We start from the raw sequence: 26,346 nt of genomic DNA on the forward strand, positions 1-26,346 counted from the left end.
GGTTCATAAAAAATGTAGTGGTCTGAGAGGGTCATTAACCAGTGTGGCAGCTACAGTCAAGTGTAAGGTGTGCACAGAGGGAGCTGCAGATGGAGGAGATGTTGAGTTGGATCTTGGAGACGGCGTGAAGCTGGAAGGTGTGAAAACATTTTGCTACCTCGGAGACATGCTGAATGGAGAAGGTGGATCAGACTCGGCAACGGTTGCTTGAGTGAGATGTGCATGGAAGAAGTTTCGGGAACTGTTCTGAACTGAATACTGTTCCCCCCTCTGGGCTGGTGCTCCTGCCTCACACCTTGCTCGGCTTCACGCTGTTGAGGCCAAAGCTTTCAGAATCATTGGAATCTCCTGCGATGTAGTCAACACCCAGGGCCTTTCACTCACTCACCGCAGGCAGGTTGGTGGTCTTTCTGTCTTCTACCGACTCCTCTCCGGCCTTGCTCCCCCAGCTCTCTCTGTGCTCTGTCCCCCCAATATTCCTTCAGGTCGCACAAGATCTGCCTGCAACCCTCTTATGGTTAAACTGCCAAAGTCTAGGCTCTCTGCTCACCTTCACTCTTTCATTCCCCTTTTCTCCCGCCTCTGGAACAAACTCCCCCACTCCCTTCAATCCCACTCCTCCCTCCAGGTCTTTAAAACAGCTGTTCACCACCATCTCTTATCTTCCCCCATCGAAAACCTTGATCTTTTCTACCCCCGGTAATTCACCCCAGAGTCCTTGCAGTGTTCATATGTTTTATTCCTCTCCGACCTCCCCCCAAGTCCTCCCGATGTCCCTGCTCTCAAATGTTGTGTTTGTGTCCTTCCCCCTCTTCCCCCTCTCTTTTGTGTCCTTCCCCCTCTCTCCCCATCTTGTCTGCCGCTCCCCTTGTTTTTTGTGTTTTGTGTGTCGGTTTTGTGTGTCGGTTTGTCTTTTTGTGTGATTAATGTTAGCTCTTTCACGAGCCTCGATCTTGTATACAAAAAAAAAAAAAAAAAAAAAAAAAAAACTGAGTGGCGTGCTGATGATGAGGGGAGTGTCGTTGAAGCTGAAGGGAAAGGTGTATGCTGCATGTGTGAGAAGTGTTATGATTTATGGGAGCGAGACATGGGTAATGAACGTAGAGCAGCAACGAAGGTTGGAAAGGGTGGAAATGCGAATGGTTCGACGGATGTGCGGAGTATCGTTGAGAGAGAGGAAGACAAATGATGAATTGCGAAAGATGATGGGAATAGAGCCTGTGATTGATGCTGTGAAGAGGAACAGGTTGAGATGGTTTGGTCATGTGTTGAGGAAGGATGAAAGTGACTGGTTGAGAAGAGTGAAGGAAATGAATGTAGAAGGAAGTCGAGGACGGGGAAGACCGAGAAAGACTTGGCTAAAGATGGTGGGAGAAGAAATGCGGGCAAGGGGGTTAACAAGGAGAGATGCAGAAAATAGGGCAAAATGGAGAAGATTGTCATGGGGACCGCAAGGCTAACCCCCCGCTCTAGCAGGGAAAATGGCCTTTAAAATGCATGTTGTTGTTGTTGTATGGATAGCTTCTACACAAGAGGGAGACATTCTTGTTGTAATTGTATTTATCTCAGTCAATCATACTTTCAACTCTCTCGTCGCTCAATAAGAAACAATGCCAATACTTTTATTTTATTCAAGTTAAATTCAATAGATGTAAATAATTTTTGGAGAGACAATTGTTTTATGTTATGTAGTAAAAAGGAATTTGAGGATAACATGAAACACACGATTGGAAAATATAAATATATTGTTGTGAAACAAGATGAGATACTAAATGATATTTATTTTATTTTATAAATAATTACATGCATAAATGACAACTATTATTATTAATCTTGTGGGTAAATCTGCTTCAGGAAATACACTTTCATAAATCGAAGCTCTTGAATAGTAAAAATGAAAAGATTGCAAGTTAAAAAAAAAAAAAACACCCCATGAGTCGTGTTGTATCTACAACAACCAGAGCAATGTGACCAGGAGAAGTAGAAGCTGAAGATTATTACTACATTTCAACAGAGGAACATATGCGTTTGAGGAACGAAGGTCAAATATTTGAGAAGGTCTCTCTTGGCACGACAAAATATTCACATTGAAAGAGCGAGTTTAAGAAACTAAAATCTGGTGGTCTTGGGATTTTAGAAACTAATCCAGAAGGAATGAGACAAATTATGAAACATCTGAGTGATAATGGAGTTGAGGTTTTAACATTTGGTTTTGATGTTGATGAAGAGACTCAACGCCAACGTATGAAAAGGAGAGATACTAGTATTGGTGAAGAAGAAATTACAACTCGTATTAATGCTAATAAATAATTTGATAAAATATTTAAAGAAAAGGATTTATTTGAACACATCTACTTTAATGATGAAGAAAAGGAAAATTTCCCTATTGACCTTTACAATTCAGGTATTGATATTTAATGATAAATTGATGTTCTTAAGTTCTGCCCGACCACCTATTAAATTAACATCTACATTAATGTTTCATCTCACAAAAGATGGATACCATAGTTCAAGTTATTTTGATGAACTGTTGAATACACAAAGTGAAGATGATATGGTATATATTGATTTACTAAACTCACTTGATTATGGAGTTTATGTTGCTGGGAAATCTGGTTTGAAGAATGAAAAGGAGAAACATTATTAAGGCTTCAAGTAAGCTTGTTCAGGTGTTAGTTTTCTTCCAAATGATCCATCACAATTGGTTAATAGGCTATTATTGCTGTTAGGTAGTAAGAAGGCTGGAAACAACAATTGTTTTAATGAAGCCTCAGCCATTTTCGATCAGTTGGTGAATATTGAAATAATTAATAAATGTCAATACAAAGATATTTTATCCGATATTAAATAAGATGAGAAGCACAATCCTTTGTTTTAATTTCACAACAAGTGATCACACGTCTTCATTCCCATACCCACTACAACTTGACTCCACAAAAGAATATGAGGCATCATTATGGTCTATGAAAACCTACAATACCCTTTTTAATATCACGGAGAAAAACAACAAGTTTAGTTATAATCCAGGAAGCGGATACAAAACGATAACAGTTTCACCCGGAGCAGATGAGATTTCCCAAATATCTTCTGAAATTGCTCGCCTGATGAGAGAACCAGGTGATCAACTAAAAAAGATTGTTATAGATGTTCAAAAATATACTTCAAAATCAACTATTATATTTAAAAATAATTATAAAGTTGATTTCACGATTGGTAATTCATTTAGAGAGTTATCGGGTTTCTCCTCAAAAAAGATTGAAACTCACGGGACGTTTTAAAGGGACAATGTTATTCAAATATCCTCAGGTATAAATTCGGCATTAATTCACTGTGAATTGATTGATGGTGCTTATAACAATTGAATAAGAACAAATACAATAGTTTCATTCAGCGCATACTCGACCCCGATTGGTTATAAATTCAATATGGAACCGAAAAATTTGGTTTATCTACCTGTTTCAGGAAAAAAACATATGTAGAGTGAATTTTAGGATAACGGACCAAGATAATCATATGATTTCCTTCATTGGAGAAATTGTATCCATCAGAATTCATCTACGTGAAGTTTTTCAATAAATAAATACAGTAGTTATTGTGAGGAAACACGAGTTGGGAAAATATAAAATAATTACAAAAGATGGGGATTGGATGTTCCTTTCACCATACTATAAGAGTGAAGGAATGTTTCTTGGTGGAGGATACGACAAACCTAAGAGACATCAATTTAGTAGTGTGTAGGACATCAATTTAGAAATAAAGGAGATGGGATAATTGATACTCTAATGGGTATTGGTTCAACTATTCTTAAACATAAAGACCGAATTGGTTCAACTGCTTCTGTCATGGGAAATGTAGCAGGTGCTATAAAAAGTATAAAAGATGCTTAAAAGGAGTCTCATGAATTACAATCAATCAAGGAAATTAAGAAAGGGTTAGGTTTAGGGTTAGGGACGTGTCGCGTTGCGTCGTCTCGTCAGTGGACGTGTCTCGTCGGTGGACGTGTCGCGTCGTCTTGTCGGTGGACGTGTCGCGTCGCGTCGTCTTGTCGGTGGACGTGTCACGTCGCGTCGTCTTGTCGGTGGACGTGTCGCGTCGCGTCTCGTCGGTGGGCGTGTCGCGTTGCGTCGTCTCGTCGGTGGACGTGTCACGTCGCGTCGTCTCGTCGGTGGACGTGTCGCGTCGCGTCGTCTCGTCGGTGGACGTGTCACGTCATCTTGTAGGTGGATGTGTCGTGTCGCGTAGGTGGACGTGTCGCGCCGCGTCGCGTCGTCGGTGTACATGTCACGTCGCGTCGCGTCGTCGGTGGGCATGTCGTGTCGCGTCGTCGGTGGACGTGTCGTGTCGCGTTGCGTCGTTGGTGGATGTGTGGCGTCGCGTCGTCGGTGGATGCGTCGCGGCGCGTCGTCGGTGGACGTGTCGTGTCGCGGCGCGTCGTCGGTGGACGTGTCGCGTCGCGGCACGTTTTTGGTGGACGTGTCGCATTGCGGCGTGTCGTCGGTGGACGTGTTGCGTCGCGTCGCGGCGTCTCGTCGGTGGACGTGTCGCGTCGCGGCGTCTCGTCGGTGGACGTGTCGCGTCGCGGCGTCTCGTCGGTGGACGTGACGCGTCGCGGCGTCTCGTCGGTGGACGTGACGCGTCGCGGCGTCTCGTCGGTGGACGTGTCGCGTCGCGGCGTCTCGTCGGTGGACGTGTCGCGTCGCGGCGTCTCGTCGGTGGACGTGTCGCGTCGCGGCGTCTCGTCGGTGGACGTGTCGCGTCGCGGCGTCTCGTCGGTGGACGTGTCGTGTCGCGGCATCTCGTCGGTGGACGTGTCACGTCGTGGCGTCATCGGTGGACGTGTCACGTCGCGGCGTCTCGTCGGTGGACGTGTCGCGTCGTGGCGTCTCGTCGGTGGACGTGTCGCGTCGTGGCGTCTCGTCGGTGGATGTGTCGTGTCGCGTCGCGTCGCGTTATCGGTGGACGCGTCGCGTCGCGTCGGTGGACGTGTGGTATCGTCTCGTCTCGTCAGTGGGCTGTCGCGCTGGTGGAGATGTCGTTGGTAGACATGTCTTGCTGTCCATAGAGGAGTTGTCTGTCAAAGCCATGTTGTTGTTGCTTTTCTTTTATTTTATTCTGAAATCCATCTTTCCGTTCCAAAGGTTCTAGGTAGAACCTTGAGTAGTGTACCAGCCTACGAATGTCAACATTGAAATTTGTCCACAATGTTTATTGCAGTTTCGCACACTTTGCTTACAGCATCTGTTACACTTGTATTGATCATATTTAATCTTTTGCTGTCCAAATTTCACAAACCATTACCGTTGCTGATTTGTATCCTTGTAGCAATTTTGACATGTAAGTTATTTTAAAAGTGTACAGTACACGGAGAGCTGGATTTTGCCTTTTAATGTAAATCATTTGCTTGTGTAACCCGGTTTAGAATAGGTACACCGTATCCCTGCGCATCGTAAGAGGCGACCAAGGGTTGGCGTCAGGAAGGGCATCCGGCCGTAAAAACATTGCCTCAAACAGGGAACCATGATTGTCATGGGGCCCGCAAGGCTAACCCCTGCTCTAGCGGGGAAAATGACCTTAAAACGATCATTCATATTCATTCATATTCAAGGAAATTAAGAAAGGAAAAACTCAACTATCTCCACAAAAATGACAAAAAAATCATTCAAAGGGTCAGGGTTTCAAAAGTTTAAACAACTTTTTTTACTAAATAACTTTTTACTTTTTTACTGTCCACCAAACAGTGATGACTCCATCTCCATCTTGCTGTTTGATAGCATGCACCAACTTCTATCGACTCATCCCAACTCTCTCTTCCTCATATGTGGTGATTTCAACTGTCATCATGCCAGATGGCTGGGTGTGGTTACCTCTCTCACCAGCCATAGCACCTCAGCAAAGGACTTCTGCGACTCATTGGGACTGACACAATCTGTCAATTTCCTGACCCGGATCTCAGTCAAGGGAGCATCCTCTCTTCTCGACTTGGTTATGACAAACGTCCCTGTTGCGTTAATTAGGGTTGTAAGCCGAATTCTTATTACCTACTTACTAACGCCGCCCAGGAAGCAAGGAAATAACTTCCGCCCGAATCACGGATACAGATGGAAATGCCGAGCGGTAGCGATCCGTGATCCGAGCCGTTAACAATGACTAGACCCGATTCTAAGCGGTTCCTAATCGTGCCAGGTTTACCCAATGGAGAAATCATTAAAACTGTCGAATTAAGACGAAAAGGAATAACACAGGATTTAGTACACTTTGTACAATGAAGAAGAAGAACAGAATACACAGGGCAGCCTTAATAACAGTCTTAACTTATCCCTGGACACGGGCCCGCTTCACACTCAGTCACACTCTCAGACTCACTCACACGGGGTTTGTAGGTGGTCAGGCGATGGTCCAAGGAATGGCGTCCACAGCTCGCTCCGGTTCCCGACTCGCCCCGCGAAGAAGATGGTAGGACGAAGAGGGTTGAGCAACGGGCGGCGTCCTCGTGTGTCGTTGACGCAGATCGGACAATTATATGGGGGGGATCGGTAAGCTGGGCTGGCGGTTACTGCGCGGCTCACGGCCACATACGTAATAGAAATACCGGCGCTTTATATGCGCTCCCAGAAAACCCAAAGCCAAATCCTCAACGAGTCCTTGCAATCAGTCAGTATAACAGCGCCTCACCCAACCAGTCCTCAACAATGGCGCTTTCCCACACGAAGTCCTCGAGCCCTTGCACAATCAAAGTCCCCCCCAGCGAGTCCTTCACCAATGCCAAACGTGACAATCCTCATGCAAAGCGCAAATTGTGCAAGTCCTCTGGTAAAGCGCATATACTCTCCAGTCCTGTCGAAGGGCTTTGCGTGCGCGTTTATATAGCGCCGCCCAGCGAACCCTCTCGAATCTGCCAGCCACGTTCTCGCCACGCCCCTTAAGCCATGCCACCCGAGCCCTGGTTGGTTTGTTGGCTCTTACCGGCTCCGCCCTGACGTCTGCTTGACGTGGCCACACCCCCGACCTCGCGCTCTACCCCCCTTTTCAGGCCTTACCTCGTGGCATTTGGCTGGTTTCAGCATCCTAATGCGAGGGGCAATAGGGCGCAGACTGGATGGTGCGCAATGGGGAATGGGGCGCAGACTGGATGGTGCACAATGAGGAATGGGGCGCAGACTGGGTGGTGCCCAACGAGGTCGATTGGAGGATGGGCTGCAAAATGAACGGGGCCTACTCTTATTTATTTCTTTTACACAACGCAGGTATCACTATTGGAAATGTCCTTATCTCACATATACTATGAAATAACTAACGTTCTAAGGTGGCCTACGTGTTGCATGTGGACTAACTATGGGGGCAAAACCTTTAACCTTTATTAATCAAATATGTACACTTTCTCAGAACCGCAACACTGCACCCCTCCTTCGCCAGGCTCGTCCCCGAGTCGAACCCACACACCAGTGAGCCCGACTGGTTCTGATGCAAGGGTCAGGACTACTTTTTAGCAATTAGTGTGACACTTAGGTGTAGTTTCCCTCTACATTTACTCTAACACCCTGTGTGCGACAGTTTTAAACACTAGATATGTCCCACCTACTGCGTTTTGTACGAACTATCAGACTCACGCCCACAATTAACCGAACCGGAAACAATCCTCAAACTACACATAAAGCCGGTGGGGAGCATGTTATTTACAAGACTACTAATTATTTACAACACTACAACCCAGGACCTGTTCTTTTGTGGGAAGAGAAAAGAAATTTTGAGAAGAGGAAACACTGAATGCACTGCACCAATACTCCATACACCATATGCACCAAAATATAAAAAATGCACAAAAAGCACCAAAATGCACAATCATCACATTTCAATAATAAATCAGTGATGTCTTGTGCTTGCTTGGCTGCTGGGCCATTGTATCTTGGCTGCATCTTCTTCTTCGGTGTGCTGTAATAACTTGGAGATCTTCTTTTCCTGGCACACCGGAATAATAAAAAGTGCACAAACCGTGTCCGCTCTTTATTTCGGCCAGCAGGGCCAACTTAGGTGGTCCGACCGCATGGCATTGATGCCACTTAAAACAGTGGTCCACCGGAGCAAGATAACGCTTGCAGCGATTGTCTGCCCAAGCAAAGGTGCCAGGCCACAGAACGTGTGGTCCATATGGTGTACCGGTGCAGGCAATAGGCAGCAGGGTGCAGCGCAAGAGTGCAGCCGCACAGCTCAGGGCACCTGCACACTCCCCTCAACAAAAGATAATGGGTCCATGGGTGGGGAGGAAAGACAAAGCAGAGGTTAGCGGGGGCAAGGGCGCAAGGGTACACGTCATGCAAGGCAATGCAATATGAGGGGCGCGGGAGAGCGAGCAGAGAAAGCTCGTCCCGAGCCGTTCGTCACCCCCCCATGTCAATCTACACTACCCTTGCCCTTCCCCGTATTTACAATTTACAAATTCCATCTCTACCGTTTTGTCCTTTCTACCCCCCATCTATGCCAAATTCGTTCCCAATCCCTCCCATGAAGGAAGAGATGGAATACACACAACGTCTCACCCACGTCATGATGCGTCTTTCATTCCAAATAGTTCACAAAACCTGGTGTGGAGTCCTGTCACCTCGGTGAGTGGATGTGAATGGTGCGAAGAGATTCTGATCCTAGCTATCCTCTAATAACATTAACTCACTTTACACTACCCGTGGTCATGCCCTGCCACTTGGCATCTTTACACTATGTGGTTCTAAAAACCAATTCCCATTGACCCTCCGTGTGGTGCTCTTCCAAATTTGGGGTCTCACTCCCCCCATTTTTCAATACTGTGCCTTCGCACAATTTCGGGGCTGGGTCGTGTGGCTCTATCAGCAGGTCATACTTACCTGCGCACCTCCTCCTCTGAAGTCGCCACCCGAGCTTGCCTAGCTCCTCAACTACCCTACACTGGGGAAGGCTCTCCAGGCTCTCTCACCCCGCTGATGCCCTCTCTGGCATTGGGCTACCCGGGTCCTTCTCTCGGATCCTCGGGCTCCGCTGAACTCTACACTGAACACTACCTGGCTCCAGGAGCCTACCTGTGGCCTCACCTGCCCGACAGACTACCAGTGGCGGAGTGCCCATTTAACCATACTTACCAATTAAGCCCACACGCCCAGCTATTCCACTCACTTATGCACCCCTCAAAGCAACAACTTGCTACTCCCTGCACCACAGATGTCAATATCCAAGCAATTTACCTAAACCCTCTACCTAACTTCAAACTACCCTCCCCGGGTATTTGTGAAGGGGTCCGTCTTCCCCCATCCACTCCTTAGCACCATGCACTCCACACCACTCATTCCACACTACTCACTCCACACCATTTATTCCACACCACACCATTTATTCCACACCACACCATTTATTCCACACCACTCAGTATTCTCACTTGCACCCCATACAAGCCAATCACTCAATACACTTACACTTGTCCACAATACTCCAGCCATACACTTTCTTCGGTCATCCCAGACCATTGCCTCATTTCACCAAGTTCCATTGCCTCATTTCACCAAGTTCCTTCCCATACTCACACACACAACCATGCTCGACCAATGCCTCATTTGCTCACGCTCACCACAAAGATTCCCATTCAATTCCTCATTTGCGCCTAAAGCCCCTGTCACACCTTGACGATTTAGCCAGCGTATGCCGACGTATCAAAATTTATCTAAAACGCTGGCGTTCGCTGAACTATCGATGTTTTTTTTCAGTTTTGGGCGTATAATAGCATATTCATAACGAGTTGGACGTATGCATAACGTATTAGTAACGTACACAGAACGTTTCGATAACTTATAGATAACTTATACCAACGAATGCTTAGCGTGTTGTCGGCGTTCACAACTTATGCCCAACGATAGTCTAACTTATGCATAGCGCGCGGCAGCGTATCGCCGACGATCACGTGGCGTAGCCTATTAAAAGGCTGCCGCTCGACGATTCAACATTTTTCAACATTCAAGAACATTTTTTATTTGTTGAATTGTACATGTATATTGCAAAGTTTTTTTTTTTTTTTTTTTTTTTTTTTTTGTTTAGGTACATGTATATTGCAAAGTGCATAATTGAAAAAAAGCTTTTTATATGATGTTCATTTCAAGAGGAATCTTACTGTCTCTGAGGTCCTTTATTGCCTGAACAATGCAGTAATACAAATATCTAAAGCATCCTATCTTGCCATGGAACTGCGCCAGCTGGGGAGTTAACCCAGTGCTTGAGGAGATTCCTCTGTTTCTTTCCGTCCTTGGAGGCAGTGTTGGGGCCAGTAGCTGTCTGTGTATCCTCCAAGTGATGTCCCTCTCGCCATGCTCCTGGAACAAGGTCGCGGTTCTCATTCTCTGCCCGGTCAAGCTGCTGGTTCTGTAGTCCTGGGTACCTGGAATTTGAATTTGATTTTATTTACTTATAAAGCGCACCTATAATAAAAACATATATTCTAATGCGCTGTACAATAAAAAGTAATATAATGATACATATAACATTTAAGGTAAATCATATAATGTTTATAAGCATAGGCTAAAAGTTAAATTGCATTGTATACTGTATAATATATGCAATGTAATGAGCTGGTCATACATGCCAAACTTCCGTCGCCTCCCGATCCATGGTCTCACCCAGTTCCTTCTCCTCCGTTCACCTCTTCTTCTCCTGGCTCTATTGGCATGCAACTGGTACAGTGTCAAATCGATGAGGTCATGTTGATGTTGGAGGACAGCTAGTAGGTATTCTCGTCTCAGCCTTGCCGGATCCTCCATCTCTCGGATGACATGGACATCTGCTCACCATGGAGTCTGGAACACTGACGGGTTCCTCCTGTGAACCCCATTTATACCAATTCCCCTCAACGCTGCCAATACGCCATTATACGGTAGCTGTAAGTTAGAAACACGTTCAGTAAGTTCTGTGGTCGTCCGGAAGACGTCAAATACGTCTACATACGTCAATATGCATTGGAGATACGTTACACATAGGTTCAAAGCACGTTACTCATAGGTTAGAAATAGGTTTCGGGTACGCTAGACATTATCTCGACGTATTTCAACTTATGAGTAACTTACAAGTAACGTGTGTCGACGTGTGTCAACGATCGCCTAACGTGCCTCCAACTTATGGCCAGCATATGCGGAACGTGTGAGTCATATGCTGGCATACGTCGACAAATTTTGTGCATGCACAAAATTTGTCGATGAGCTCGGCGTACTACGACGTATGCCAGCGTGCTTCAGCGTGCTCTTAACGTATACAAAACTTACCCATAACGTATTCGACGTGTGCCAGCGTATTCCCCAAATTTTTCATACGTCGGCATACGCTGGCTAAAACGTCAAGGTGTGACAGCGGCTTAAAGCGCATCCTCATACTCACACACAATTTCTCCACACACACAGCATCATTGAACTCACTATTTCCCCTAATACTCGTGCTTTCCCCGTCTTCCCTTTACACTAAGCACATCCCTCGTCACTATCATCCACCTAATCTGACTACGTCCCCACTACTTGTATCAATGTCTCTATTTAAATCTTGGTCACCTATGGTCATCTTTCTAAATCCCTAACATTATCCTAGCCCGCCCTCGGCTAGCTTTCACTGCCAAACCCCATAAACTACTGCTCCTCTGCCCCAATGAAAATGATGTGAGGGATGGTAGATCTACCATCCCCCTACACCGGATACCATTTGCCATCACTATCACCATTTGTCCACTAAACTTGAGCCTCTCGGGGTGGAAATACATTTTCGCAGCTCAGGTTCGCAAAGCCGAGCAATGCATACGGGTGGTTTGGTCTCCTGTTGGTTGGGTCCGTCCGGCATTTTCGATTCTGGGGAGGGGGCATACTTGGACCGAGGTTCCAGGCACCATCCCTGCATGAGGCTTTGCGGCCCCATGCACGGTGGCCCAACCTCCCCCGGCCGGAGCACCGCGCCCGCCAGGGGGTGAAGGTCCGACCTGGCCTACCCCTGGAATCATGCCGTTTTCCCCTTGCGCCACGGCACGGCACCGACCATACAGGGTGGGGCCTGGCCCGAATCGTGCACGCCGCCGCGGCAACGATCCCCGCCGGCCCCCGCAGCACTCAAAGAACACCACGCCCCGAGAGCTCGCGTCGGCTATACGTCGGCCTAAACGCTGCCCCTGTCTGCGTCGATGCCCGAGTCGCATTCTCACATCCACACGCGACCCTTTCCATACTCACACATCCCATACACTCCCTGCACTCTATTACCGCACGCTCTCGTGCACACTCTTCTCTCGCACACTCAGGTGCACACCACTCAGACGCACTCACACCGTTCACACACTTCATTACGCACTCCCTTACCGCACAACCAGGCGCACATGCGCTTTCCACACACTCTGTTGTGCACTCTTCTCGCGCACATCCTGGCACACTCTCTTTTGTTACGTACTCCGTAACACTCACGGATGTGCACTCTATTGCACACCCAAACACCCGCTCCGGTGGGCACTACTGCATACTATCCACATCCATCGCTTACTCTGTTCCGCACTCTGTTCCACACTCCGTTTCAACACACTCGGTTTCACACATACACTCCGTTGTGCACTCACTCTCACTCTCAGGTTCATACTCGCGCTCCGGCGCGCCGTTCGCACACGCGCGCCATTCACTCTCACACAGCGCACCACGGACCTTCCACAAGCGCCCGGGTGACGTCGCGATCCCAAGATCCCAAACACTTTCGCGCCAAACCTTTTCGCGCCATATACAACCCTACTTACCTTCGGGACCCTTTTCCGCAGCAGCGCCTAGAATTTCTCATTGGGGTTATACAGCACGACATCACAATGTGAATCCAGACTTTGAGTACATTCCATTTCTTTCTTCAATTCATGTACTAGCTCTGCCGTCTCCTCAACCCCAATTTCAGCTACAATTCCTTTTTCCTTATCAAGCTCGACGACGGCTGGCGCACATAAAATAAAATTTTCCAATTCAGCGGCTGTCGGCTTTTCTATACCCCGTGTCGCGATTTCTACCCCGGTCCACCTGGCTGTGCTTGGCTCAACCTCGCTTTCCCCGCGTTCCTCAAGTCGCGCTACCTCATCGCGTACCAATGCGACCCTCCCGCTTGACCTGCGATCTATGTCTTTCCCCATCTTTTTTTATTTGGCCACCTATTCTGTTACCACACCCTTTTAACCCGTCTTTCATCCCTTTCATTCGATTCTCTTGGGTGCCCATCCTGTTTTCCAACCCCGTTAACCCCTCTTTCATTTCTTTCATTTGGCCCCCCATGTCCTTCAATTGGCCCCCCAATTTGCTTTCTAATCTCCCAATTTGATTTCCCAATTGCTCCACCATTTTGTTTTCCAAATTATTTAACCCATCTTTCATTTGGCCACCCATTTCCTTCATTTGGCCACCATTTTGTTTTCCAAATTACTTAACCCTTCTTTCATTTCTTTCATTTGGCCCTCTAATTTGTCCCTCCCCCCCCCCCCCCCCCCATTTTTATGGCTGCCTGTATCTGCGCCATGAAGGCCTGCACATCTATCACCCCCATCGGCACAGCGGGCGCGGCCCTCGTCGCCATGTGCGAGGCGCCGCCATTTTCTTCGCCTGCCACCCCTACTGCTGCACCCTCAACAATGCTCTCCTCTTCTTCCCATTCTTCCCGGGGGTCCTGGGATATTTCTAATTCCTCGACCTCCTCATTTACCCCCACCGGCATCCAACTGCCTTGGTTATCCATGGCTCGATTCAAATTTAGATGTTAGTACCAAATTTGGGTCGCTCGTAATTTCGAGTGCGTTAAGCGCACTTCGGGTCAAATCCCACTTCCCTGACACCAAATGTTGCGGATCTCAAACGTCGGCCTTCCCCTTACCAAGAGGGGTTAGTCCCCTTGTCTTTGACTAGCCGACGGGATCCGGAGCTATGACGTTCCTTCCGGACGGCGTTAACTAGGGTTGTAAGCCGAATTCTTATTACCTACTTACTAACGCCGCCCAGGAAGCAAGGAAATAACTCCCGCCCGAATCACGGATACAGATGGAAATGCCGAGCGGTAGCGATCCGTGATCCGAGCCGTTAACAATGACTAGACCCGATTCTAAGCGGTTCCTAATCGTGCCACGTTTACCCAATGGAGAAATCACTAAAACGGTCGAATCAAGAGGAAAAGGAATAACACAGGATTGATTACACTTTGTTGCTGAAGAAGAAGAACAGAATACACAGGGCAGCCTTAATAACAGTCTTAACTTATCCCTGGACACGGGCCCGCTTCACACTCACTCACACAGGGTTTGTAGGTGGTCAGGCGATGGTCCAAGGAATGGCGTCCACAGCTCGCTCCGGTCCCCGAGTCGCCCCGCGAAGAAGATGGTAGGACGAAGAGGGTTGAGCAACCGGCGGCATCCTCGCGTGTCGTTGACGCGGATCGGACAATTATATGGGGGGATTGGTAAGCTGGGCTGGCGGTTACTGCGCGGCTCACGGCCACGTACGTAATAGAAATACCGGCGCTTTATATGCGCTCCCAGCAAACCCAAAGCCAAATCCTCAATGAGTCCTTGCAATCAGTCAGTATAACAGCGCCTCTCCCAACCAGTCCTCAACAATGGTGCTTTCCCACACGAAGTCCTCGAGCCCTTGCACAATCAAAGTCCCCCCCAGCGAGTCCTCTCACCAATGCCAAACGTGACAATCCTCATGCAAAGCGCAAATTGTGCAAGTCCTCTCAATAATCCTTTTACAATGCACCAATCGTGCCAGTCCTCGGGTAAAGCGCATATACTCTCCAGTCCTGTCGAAGGGCTTTGCGTGCGAAATTATATCGCGCCACCCAGCGAACCCCCTCGAATTTGCCAGCCACGTTCTCACCACGCACCTTAAGCCATGCCACCCGAGCCCTAGTTGGTTTGTTGGCTCTTACCGGCTCCGCCCTGACGTCTGCTTGATGTGGCCACACCCCCGACTTTGCGCTCCGCCCCCCTTTTCAGGCCTTACCTCATGGCATTTGGCTGGTTTCAGCATCCTAATGTGAGGGGCAATAGGGCGCAGACTGGATGGTGCGCAATGGGGAATGGGGCGCAATGAGGAATGGGGCGCAGACTGGATGGTGCCCAACGAGGTCGATTGGAGGGTGGGCTGCAAAATGAATGGGGCCTACTCTTATTTATTTATTTTACACAACGCAGGTATCACTATTGGAAATGTCCTTATCTCACATATACTATGAAATAACTAACGTTCTAAGGTGGCCTACGTGTTGCATGTGGACTAACTATGGGGGCAAAACCTTTAACCTTTATTAATCAAATATGTACACTTTGTCAGAACCACAACAATATGTTTGATATTGTATGGGGAGATGGTTCAAGGGTAGCAAGGGATGAGGAAGGAGTTGAAGGAGAGAGTGCGAAAAAGAGAGAGGGAAGAGAGAGAAAGGAGCGAGAGGGAGGAAAGGGAGAAAAGAGAGCGGGAGGAGACGGAGGAAAAATATAAAAATATGGAAACCAGTGAGATTAATAAAAGATTGGAGGTATTACAGAAAATAAATCAAACTCAACACACTGAGGAGGAAAATAATGAAATTAAAAATAAAATGAAAATATTATTTTCAAGAATAACTTCATCAATACCTTCAATTTCAGGGAGGAGATTTAAACGAGAAAGTGGGGATAAAGAAGAAGAAAAATATGATGTTGATGTTGGTGTTATTGACGAAAGTTAAAGTTTTACATGTATATTTTTTCCATTTAATAAATGGAGGAGAGAGTGAAGGCATTCCTCAGGATTCTTTGTGTTTTAAAAATCAAGATAGAAATGTATATGTTGCAAACTAAAAAGGTTTTCGCACTCTGTATTAATTTTTCTCATAAGTAAATGAGTTATTGTTTTAAGTGTAAAAAAAGAAACGAACACTAAAAATATCTCGTATGTTAAAAGTAAAAATAATTGAGTTTATCAAAAGGGGACATGTTTAGTGTGTGGCTCTAAAAAGTTCCAATTCATTTCTAAGAATAAAAGTGGGGGAGATATACAAACGTTTTTGTCGGGCATTAAATTTACAACAACTGGAATTCCAGGGGAATTACACCTACCGGGGTATTCTTTCTGTATTCCAGAGACAAACTTGATTTAAAAAAAGATTAGATGAGGCTGACAATCCTAAACCTTAGTCTAAACCTCTAAATAGGGTTGATGAAGTGTGTATGAAACACAATATTGATTGTGGGAATAGCACTACGGTGGATGAAAAACACAAATCTGACAGAGAAATATTGTATAATTTATCTTTGATACGAAATCCAAAGTTGAGAGAAAACGTTGATAGGTTTATCGTGAATAAATATTCGTTGGTATGCTAGGGGAAGATTGAGAAACAGGAGGAATTTTTAAGCATTAAGGGGTGTTTTAGAACCAAGGCGAACCCCCGCTCTAGCAGGGAAAATGGCCTTAAAATGCCTGTTGTTGTTGTTGTTGTTGTTGTTGTTGTGTTTAGAAATAGTTTTTCCTTTTTCCCCTTTGACCTCATTGTAAAATTGGGTGTGTTTTTGAATCAACAAAGCGTTTTGGGGTCTATTGAGGATTTAACCTTTGTTAATGGTTTAGATAGGAAAGGGAGAAATAGACGGATGTTTTTTGGGTTTTTGCTGGATGGCCCATAAGTTTTTATGCATTTTTCCCATTCACTTCAATGTAAAATTGGGTGTGTTTTAGAACCCCCCATTTCCCTTCTACTCCCCTGACATAGACTCTCCCCTCTGACCTAGACTCCCCCGCCATCCTAGACTCGACCCCACCCCCGTCATCGACCTCCCACCCCCCCCCCGCCCTTCCCCATCTTCGACCATGCCCTTCCTCGACCCTGCCCTTTCTCGGCCCAGCCTTCCTCTGCCCCGTCCATGACTCCATCCCATGCCAGTCCTCGACTGCTTCATCGCGCTGGTCTTTGACTCTCCAACCATGCCAGTACTCGACTCCCCCACCATCTTAGACTTCTCCACCGTGCCGGTCCTCGACCCTTCCCCCATTTCCTTGAGCCCCCCTGCCAGTTGTCGACTCTCCCACCATACTGATCCTCGACCCATTCCCATGTCCTCTACCTGGCCCTGCCCTCGTCCCCAGCCCCACCATAGACCTCCAAACACGCCCTCTACCCGCCGGGTCCTCGCCGCCCCAGCCGCACCTTCGTCACACTATTGCCTCCTCCACCCCACTTATGCTTCCCCCCACGTCCCTGCCTCCTCACTTCCCCCCACTGCCTCCTTCCTCCCCCCCACCTCTTTCCCCCTTTCACGTTTTTACAAGTCCTCAATTATGAACCAATTTCTGTTTTTAAAAATCAAAAATTCAGTCGAGGTGTGTCATTGAAACCAAGGGTGTGAACTGTGTGCAGAGTACTCAGCAAATACCTCCTGTTGGAGACTTACTCATGGCACGAGTGCATTGAATCAATCCACATAGCATTGAGAAGTAACATTTCTGAGCAGGAGGTGAGTGGGTTTTAGTTATTTTCCTCCTCTGTTTTTATTTTCTGTTGGTAATATATTTGTTCTTTTGAAAAGGATGTGTTCAGCCAGTACTTTTCACTCACTCCCTTGCTCTGATAAGAGGGATTTCACACTGTTGACTATTATAGATTGATAGACAATGTTGAGTCTATTTTTTGTTAAGCCTCAGCAGGAGGAAGCCATTTTTGGACGTACAGGGTGGGCCATTTATCTATTCTCGGTTTTGAACCCGTGTAATTATGTTGCTAAAAAACAAAATATTTACAGGATACAATTACATATTTCAAGTTTTTGTGGTTAAAAAATGATCGAATCCTGAAAGTTTACAAAAACAGCTATGAATTTCGACATGATTTCCATAAATTTTCAAGCAGTGTGCATCCTTTTGTGATAATCCAAGACAATTTTCCATCGCATTCTGACTGTAATTTCTCCCAAAGATGCTTCAATGCGCTCTTTCACGTCTTGAATGTTTGCTGGTCAAGTTGCTTAAACTTTGCCCTTAAGAAAGCCCCACAAGAAGAAATTTCACGTGCCCACTGGGGTCTCCAGTTCATGAATGGCTCAACAAGACTTTTCCTGACTGGTAGATGAGTCGCGGTTAACCCAATATGCCCTGGCCCCCTCGTTCGCCAGACACCTCACCCCATGAAATTTCTTCTTGTGGGTTTTCATATACAGTGCATTCAGAAAGTATTCAGACCCCTTCACGTTTTTTCACATTTTGTTATGTTGCAGCCTTATGCTGAAATCGTTGAAATTCATTTTTTCCCTCATCAAGCTGCACTCAATACCCCATAATGACAAAAAGAAAAAAGGATTTTAGAAAGTTTTGCAAATTTATTTTAAAAAAACAAACTGAAATATCACTTTGACGTAAGTATTCAGACCCTTTGCTATGACACTTGAAATTTAGCTCAGGTGCCTCCCGTTTCTCTTGATCATCTTTGAGATGTTTCTACACCTTGATTGGAGTCCACCTGTGGTAAATTCAATTGATTGGACATTATTTGGAAAGGCACACACCTGTCTATACAAGGTCTCACAGCTGACGATGCATATCAGAGCAAAAACCAAGCCATGAGGTCGAAGGAACTGCCTGCAGAGCTCAGAGACAGGATTGTGTTGAGGCACAGATCTGGGGAAGCCTACAAAAACAAATTCTGCTGCATTGAAGGTTCCCAAGAGCACAGTGGCCTCCATAATTCTTAAATGGAAGAAGTTTGGAACAACCAGGTCTCTTCCTAGAGCTGGCCGCCCGGCCAAACTGAGCAATCGGGGGAGAAGGGCCTTGGTAAGAGAGGTGACCAAGAACCCGATGGTCACTCTGGCTGAGCTCCAGAGATCCTGTGTGGAGATGGGAGAAACTTCCAGAAGGACAACCATCACTGCAACACTCCACTGATCTGGGCTTTATGGCAGAGTGGCCAGACGGAAGCCAAACAGTTCAATCTTGGTTTCATCAGACCACAGCATCTTGTTTCTCACAGTCTGAGAGTCCTTTTGGTGCTTTTTTGCAAACTCCAAGCGGGCTTTCATGTGTCTTTCACTGAGGAGAGGCTTCCGGCATTGGTCTTCGTAGTGTTGTAGTGTCATTGTAGTGTCAAAATATCGGGCCAGGTTTCATGTTTGTGCCTTTCGACACGGCTCGACATGCTGTGAGGTGCAGTGGTTCGTCGTATTGGGCCTGATTTCGTCTTTGTGCCTGTGGACAAGGCTCGACATGCTGTGAGTTGTAGTGGTTCGTCGTATTTGGCCTGGTTTCATCCTTGTGCCTGTGGACACGACTCGACTCTCGGTGGGGTGCAGTGGTTTTGCAGATGTTGCCGGGTTTTTGTTTGTGCCTTTGGACTCAGTTCTGTCCGCAGTGAGGTGCAGTGGTTTGGTGGATCGGATTGTGTTTTGCCATTGGGCACGTGTTCTCGGCTCAGTTTTCCTTTGCGGGTCGGCCCTGTATGGCTTGGTAGAGATTCTGAATAGGGAAGATTGCGAGAGGGAGACGAGGGTCAAACTGGATTTGAGTGGTTGAATCGAGTGTGAAAAGCATTTTCTGTATTTACTTTGAAATGCTACTTTTTTACTTTGTCTTGAGTGTCTTGAGGGTGGGGAGAGAGGAGGGGAGTGAGTGGAGAAAGAGCCGTGTGTATGCACGTGCACACAGGATTATGATAACGGCTTAGGGTAGGAGATCCAGCAGGTCTGCCAAGGCAGCACTGCTGATTGATGTCCTGAGTGTCCCAAACTAATCAATATGGTACTGGCTATGCCAGGCGGGCAGCGTTCAGAAGTGAGATTTGGCTCGGTAGTTTGAATGTGGGGGGAGGGGGGGAGGGAGGGTTGAGGTGGTGGAGATGATGCAGATGATGCAGAGGAGGAGGTTGCAAGTGTTATGTGTACAGGACAGCAGATGGAAAGGGGACAGGGTGAGAAGGTTGGTAGGAGGACAATGTTTCACACGGGTGAGGATGGAAGGAGTAATGGTGTAGGAATTATGATATTGGAAGAGATGAGCAAGCAAGTACTACTTAGTAGTCAGAGGAGAAATATGGGATGAACGGACAGTTATGGCATGGATGGTGATGCAGAGGCAAATGGCGTGTTTTATGTCGGTATATGGGACACAAACGGGGAAGATTTAGGATGGAGAAGCAGGAATTCAGAGACACACTGGAGAGGATGATAGGAATGGTTGAGATGGAGGTGATGATGTGTGTTGCGGGGGGCTTTAACGAGCATGTTGGAGTAGTGGAGCCGGGTGAAGAGGACTGTGTTGGTAAATTTGGATGGGGAATGAGGAATAGAGAGTGTCAAGAGCGGGTGGAGCTGCTGGCGAGGAATGAGAAATGGGCTTAGCTGGTTCATTCTTTCAAAAGCTGGAAAGCCACAATATTACTTATAGGAGTGGACAGCACAGAACAGAACTGGATTTGGTGGTGGTAAGGAAGCGATAGTTGTGGAGATGTTAGGATTGTAAGGCAGTGGTGGGAGAGCATGTTACCACGCAGCACAAGCCTGTGTTGTTTGTGGCGAGAATGAAGAAAAGGAGGGAGGTTAAGAGCAGGGGTCGGAAGGTTATTTGTGGGGGAAGTGTTGGGGAAACGTCGCCATAGAGTACAAGGAGATGATGATGACCAGGTATGAGCAACTTGGTGAAGAAGATTCAGGTTTTGAGGAGTGGAAGAAGTATGGAGAGGTATTTAGGGGAATTGTAGAAGTTAGGGGCATATAGGGGAAATTGAGGGAGGAAGAAGGGGATAGTAGTGAAATAAAGGGACTGAGGTACAAGAAAGGAAAAATTAAAAACGACCAAGGCAAACGGTAGTTTCAAGGAAAAGGGTTGTTTAAAACAAGGCAAATGGGTAGGCCTCAAATAACCCGGTACAAAAAGTCCAACGAATACTCATAAATTTAAATAAATTTGTAATACAAAACGAACTAGACTAGTACACAGTAAACACAGGGACAGCAAAATAGACAGTATAAACACGACAAAACGACCGGAAGTACTTACCTTTGAGGAAAACGGCAGGGATGAAAATCGGCACGACCTAAGCTCGAGGAACTGGAACCAGAAAGGCACGTTCAAGTTTCGGCACGTTTCGCCAATTTGCCATGCAGTTGTGACCTTTGTGAACTTGTATATCACATATTTATACATGGGTCAGTTTTCTTTACCTTTTCACCTTAATTCTGAAACATATTGAACTGAAACTTCGTACATGGCTTTATTATGATGAGTTACAGAACAATTTTGAGTTTCAGGGCGTTTCATCATTAGCTCACCTGGAACGTAGTTCCGGGGAGCTTATGCGATGGCGCGTTGTCAGTCTGTAAATCCTTGCAACTTCTCTGAAACCGCTGATGGTATTGTGACCAAACTTGGCACAAATGATATTTGGTATGTTGTGACTAAAGATTTTTCACAGCGTAAAGAAAATCGGGGTCTAAGGGGCTGTGTCGGGGGACATATTTGGTCCAGGTTTGACCCCCAAAATAGGTATTTGCTTGCTTTTCTAAAACGACCCACACTATTTTTACTAAACTTGACTGCAACCTTCATCACCCGTGATGTACCAAAGTTTGTTCATGGTATAAAAAATATCAGGGTCTAATGGGGTTTGCATGTGGTTTGAGTGACTGGTGCTCCTGATCCAGATGAGCTTCAGGACCCACAGTCCTAGTTTTTTAACTGTGTTTTTTGTCATTTAGTTGATTGTACAATGCAAACGGCTTTGCATTTTGAGATGCTTTCTAGTTTTGTAAGTATTCGTGTCGTTAAGCATATCATACTTCATGTGAGTGGACACACGTTGCTCAAGTAATATATTGATATCTGCCTCACCTATTGTTTCTTATTTAGACCCAATTTCCATCGTGTTATGTGTTCTCTTTCCCATCTGTCTTTGGTCTTTGCTCCCCCCCCCCCCCCCCTCCTGCCCCCCTGCACCCACCCTCCTATACACCAATACCTCTTGCTGGCAAGAGCGGCTGTAATGGCCTCAAACCGGTCCCAAAGCTTAACGCTGTTTCTGGCAAAACTTCGCATCATAATGTGTTCATGCCCATTTGATAATTCCACCAATCTGTGTGAGTGTAAATTTTTTCAGATTACGATCCCGCCCCCTTGATAATGCCACCAATCAAGTGCGATCCAAGTGACTGTCGGTGGGTCTACGTGTCATGAGCCAGGCAATTAGGAGCGGGCTCACTGGTGACTGCTGAATGTTTCATCATGGTTGGCTGGCTCGTTGTCGTCACTTTACTGGAGACTACCTGCTGTGCTAAACCCGGCACTGATTTCTGTGCTGGAATGCTGGGTGTGCTGTGCTCTTCCGGATGGACCTGGTGTGGGCGTTCTGGGCGTGCCATGCTGTCCTGAACATCTCAGTACACATGGGGTTGGAGCGAACCTCGTGACCGTTGGTGGTTGCTACCAGACTGAGCATCAACAATAGAGCAGAGCACATGGGGTACCATCCACTACTGTCGTCCATGGGGTACCTCCACCCATCTAGGAGCTGCATCCTTTCAAGCTTGTGCAACCTTCAAGAGAGATGCGGGTAGTCCGCAGGACCTGACACACCATGTCAGGGCATCATCTCTTCCCCTAATTGTGTCTCTGTTGAGAAAATGTGGGCCCATAATTATTTTGTTCAGTTGACTGTATACAGCGGATCCGTTCCGTGGGTACGAGTGTCACGTAGTGCTTAGGCAAATCATTGCATGTACTAATCCTGTTCTTGTGTCATTTATTCAATACATTTTGTGGTCTCCAACTTTTGTGGAGCATTTTGTGGCAACCTGACATGGTCTCCGACTTATCCTGCTTTCTCCGAAGGTTTCACCTATTGGATTGAATATAATACTGTTGAAGGTGGAGATTTGTGTGGGTTTGTACCATTAGAGTTCCCGGCATCACTTAGGTTTTGGTTGCTCGGCCAAAGATAAGATCTGTCTTGTGATTACCGTTGGCACAGCACTTGCCCAACGATCTCAATCTGCATGGCAATGCGGTCTTTGGACATGAGGATCTAGCAGGGGGTCTCTGAGGCGGGGGCCTGACCTGGTCACTCAGCTACTTGCTGGATTTGAACCTTGGAAACTTGGTCAGGCCAGTGGGACCAATACAATATAAAAGTACATGGAAAAGCACACAATGGCAGCAGCCACTTGTTTTTAAAATGTCATTTTCTTCATGTTTCACTTCCCTTTACATCCTCGTTGAGACTCGTACAGAGATATACTATGTTTGTGAAATACAATATGCTGCTGTCTTTTGATTCAATCCTTCAGCGAAGCGAGGTATGCCTAGTATCTGGGAATCTTATGTGTTCCTTTCTGAGCATGTAGCTCATAATTATGGGATTCTATTAGGGTTGGTTTTACACATGTGTTGTGTGCATGCATTTCTTTTGTCCAAAATATTGTCTCCATTTAGTAACGTGTCAAGCAACCCATGTCTCTGGCTTTGCAGGCTACTCAAGAATTTGTGAACCTTCTACACCGACTTGCGACACATGATAAAGATTACGCTATTATGATGTGCCAGCTCGGCACACGAGATGCTCTTACACGTGCGATCGACAAGCACGGTCCGGGTCTTCTACTGGCCAGTGATCTGAGGGACACCATTAACGACTGCGAGCGTTTTGTGGCTCTCTACAAGCAACTCACCACTAGTATCTTGGCTGGTTGTATCCAGGTACAGAAGGATTGGTGTTACTGTATCTGATTTATGGGGGCATCATTGTTGTGAACTTGTGTGATTAAGGAAAATGTCTCAACCAAACTGTACTTCATTCACCTAGGTGATCATTACCCTGCACAAAGTGCAATGTGGGGTTAATCAACTGAATCATTGTCTGTCTGTCTGTCTACAGACATCAGTATAAGATCGAGGAACTACTTAATTTCAATTAAATGTTATATATTTGAACACAGATCGGAACACTAATCGGGACGCGAACCTGCTGTTTATCAGTACTTTGGCTCTGAATTTGGCAACTTGTACGGAATCTCGTCCTGATCGCGCATGTGCACAGAGCGAAGTAATTTTTTTATTATGTCTGTCTGTCTGTGAAACAAAATTGGAAATCATTGCAAACAGGAAACTTACTGTTTTAGGGACATCATAAAGAACTTAAATAACAGGCATGAAGAGCTAATGTAATGTGTTGGATAAAGTTGTGTAAAAGCCACTGGGTAAAATGGCATAAACTTCCAAAAATACTTTATTTTGTTGTTTTTCTACAACCTGTAAAACCTATATTGTATTTGAATTGAATAATATACTTGAGCACCTTAGAACACAAAGCATGTTCTTGGCAATCCCAAAAACATTCCGTTTAGCAGTACTTGGACAAAGGATTACACCATTTTACACCATCTCGACCAATCAAATATGCTGACCTGGTAATTCGATCCAAGATGGCTGCCAAACTACGTGACCTACGATGATATTTGCCTAATATGCGGGCGCGCTTTCAACGTTGGCGAATAGCGAGATTCAGACAAAATGACGGCTCCTAGGAAACATAGATCGTGCTTGGATACACAAAGCAAGAGTTGAAAAGACCCTTCCCATGTCCTTTTTCCCAAGACCGAGTGAGGTAAGGCGTTGTATGAACTCTCTAGGTGGTTTTATTTTTTCTTTCCTTGGATACAAAGTCATGGCTCATTGAAGGAGTTAGTAGCATGTGGAAGTTATCCGTTGTTATAAGGGAAAGGTTTTGTTTTTATTCCCCGGCCGATAAAGTTGCCGGAGGCATTATGTATGTTTTCGTGTTGTTCGACCGGCTGTCTGTCCGTTATTGTGTCTGTCCATCGGTGCTAGCTTTTTGTCACCGCGATAACTTAAGAACAGTTGTTGGGATCTAAGTCAAACTTCGTACAAGTATTAATAATGATGCAAAGATGAACTGATTAGATTTTGGAGTCATGAGGTCAGAGGTCCCGTTCGGGAAAACTTCTGTTACCAAACTAACTTATGAACCAGTGATGGGATTTTGACCAAACTTGGTATGTATTATGATACGAAGGTGAACTGATTAGATTTTGGCAGAAATCAAAGGTAAAAATCATGGTCATGTCAGGTAAAAATGTGATACTTGAGAACAGCTGAAGAGATTTCAATCAAACTTGGTACAAGTACAATAATGATGTAATAATGTGGGTGAATGCCTATCAGTCGACATTGTGACGTCGAAAAGTGCAGTTCTGGTTTAAATCTATTTTAAGTTCACCAGTTTGATTTTGTTTGTGTGCATATTCTGGATAGTTCTAGATGAAACTAGAACAATGCGGCTGTGTCGCCAAAATGTCTCCGTATAGTCCCACAACGGGTAGATGCCCTCGTTCACTGTCCTAAAATAAACAAGTTTGATTTAAATCCCTTCACGAACACATGGGTTTATTCCGATTTTGCAAGTAAAGAACCACAAATATGTGAAGCACAGGGCTGTAAATGTAGAAGCAGGTCACATTTTATCAACTGTGAATATGCGGGGTCCGCGAGTGTTGAGACAGCGTTTGTTGAGGTCCGACAGTATGTTGACCTCGACATTCGTGGTCCCAACATTCACGGTTCATTACATGTGACCTGCTTCGAAATTCACGCTTCGCGTATTCGCGGTTTACAAAAAAAAAAAAAAAATTCAGGACTGATCTCCTTTGTCCACCACTGCTGATATTAATTCATCCTGGGAATTCTTCCACAGAAACCTGCTCTCTCTTGTGCACAGATTCATCCCATCTCATCTTCAACTGTCTTACACATCCTCCCACTCTTGGTACTCTGAATCCTGTGGTGAGGCAGTTGCTACCTCAACTTGCATTCTCCTCATGGAAGGCAAATCCAACTGCAGACAACTTCAGAGCATTCCACAAAGCTCGCACCAAGTGCATCTGCTCTCTAGAGAGCCAGAAAACAACATCTATCCAATCTCAAGAATGAGCTTTCAAACTTGTCTCCCTCCTCCAAAACCTGGTGGTGCCTTGTCAAGACTCGCACCCTCTGCCTTCTTCGTGCTTTGTCCTCCTCAGGTATCTGCAGGACACAAGCGGTCCACCAGAAACCCCCTCCTAATGAAACTGCCTAAATCCAGAACCACTACTCACCTCCACCCGTTTACTCTTCTTTTTTCCTGCCTGTGGAACCACCTTTAATATTCTCTTCAATTTCATTTTCCCTTCAGGTCTTCAAGACAGCTGTTCACCACCATCTCATATCATCCCCTATCCAAAATCATGAACTTTTCTACACCCGTTACACCACCCCCAAACCCACCCAATTTTTTCTTCTGTATTTACCTTGTCCACCCCTTACATTCTCCCTATCCTTCATC

The 26,346-nt window shown here is 46.0% G+C and overlaps 1 protein-coding gene across 8 annotated transcripts in view; it reads left to right on the forward strand.

Moving 5' to 3' along the window:
* The window catches only part of CUL9 (cullin 9), a 321,162-nt gene that overhangs the window by 92,282 nt on the left and 202,534 nt on the right, over positions 1 to 26,346 (forward strand). For all 8 annotated transcript variants that reach the window (XR_013623648.1, XR_010984381.2, XM_068115286.2 and 5 more), the window contains 2 exons: positions 17,389 to 17,485; positions 23,478 to 23,705. Coding sequence is in view for 6 of the 8 variants with exons in the window: in XM_068115286.2 (XP_067971387.2) it covers positions 17,389 to 17,485; positions 23,478 to 23,705 (325 nt within the window). In the remaining 2 variants the exon portion in view is untranslated. The remainder of the gene's footprint in view (positions 1 to 17,388; positions 17,486 to 23,477; positions 23,706 to 26,346) is intronic.

Source organism: Myxine glutinosa, chromosome 5 (genome assembly GCF_964187855.1).
Source record: "Myxine glutinosa chromosome 5, kmMyxGlut1.1, whole genome shotgun sequence".
Lineage (NCBI taxonomy): Eukaryota > Metazoa > Chordata > Myxini > Myxiniformes > Myxinidae > Myxine > Myxine glutinosa.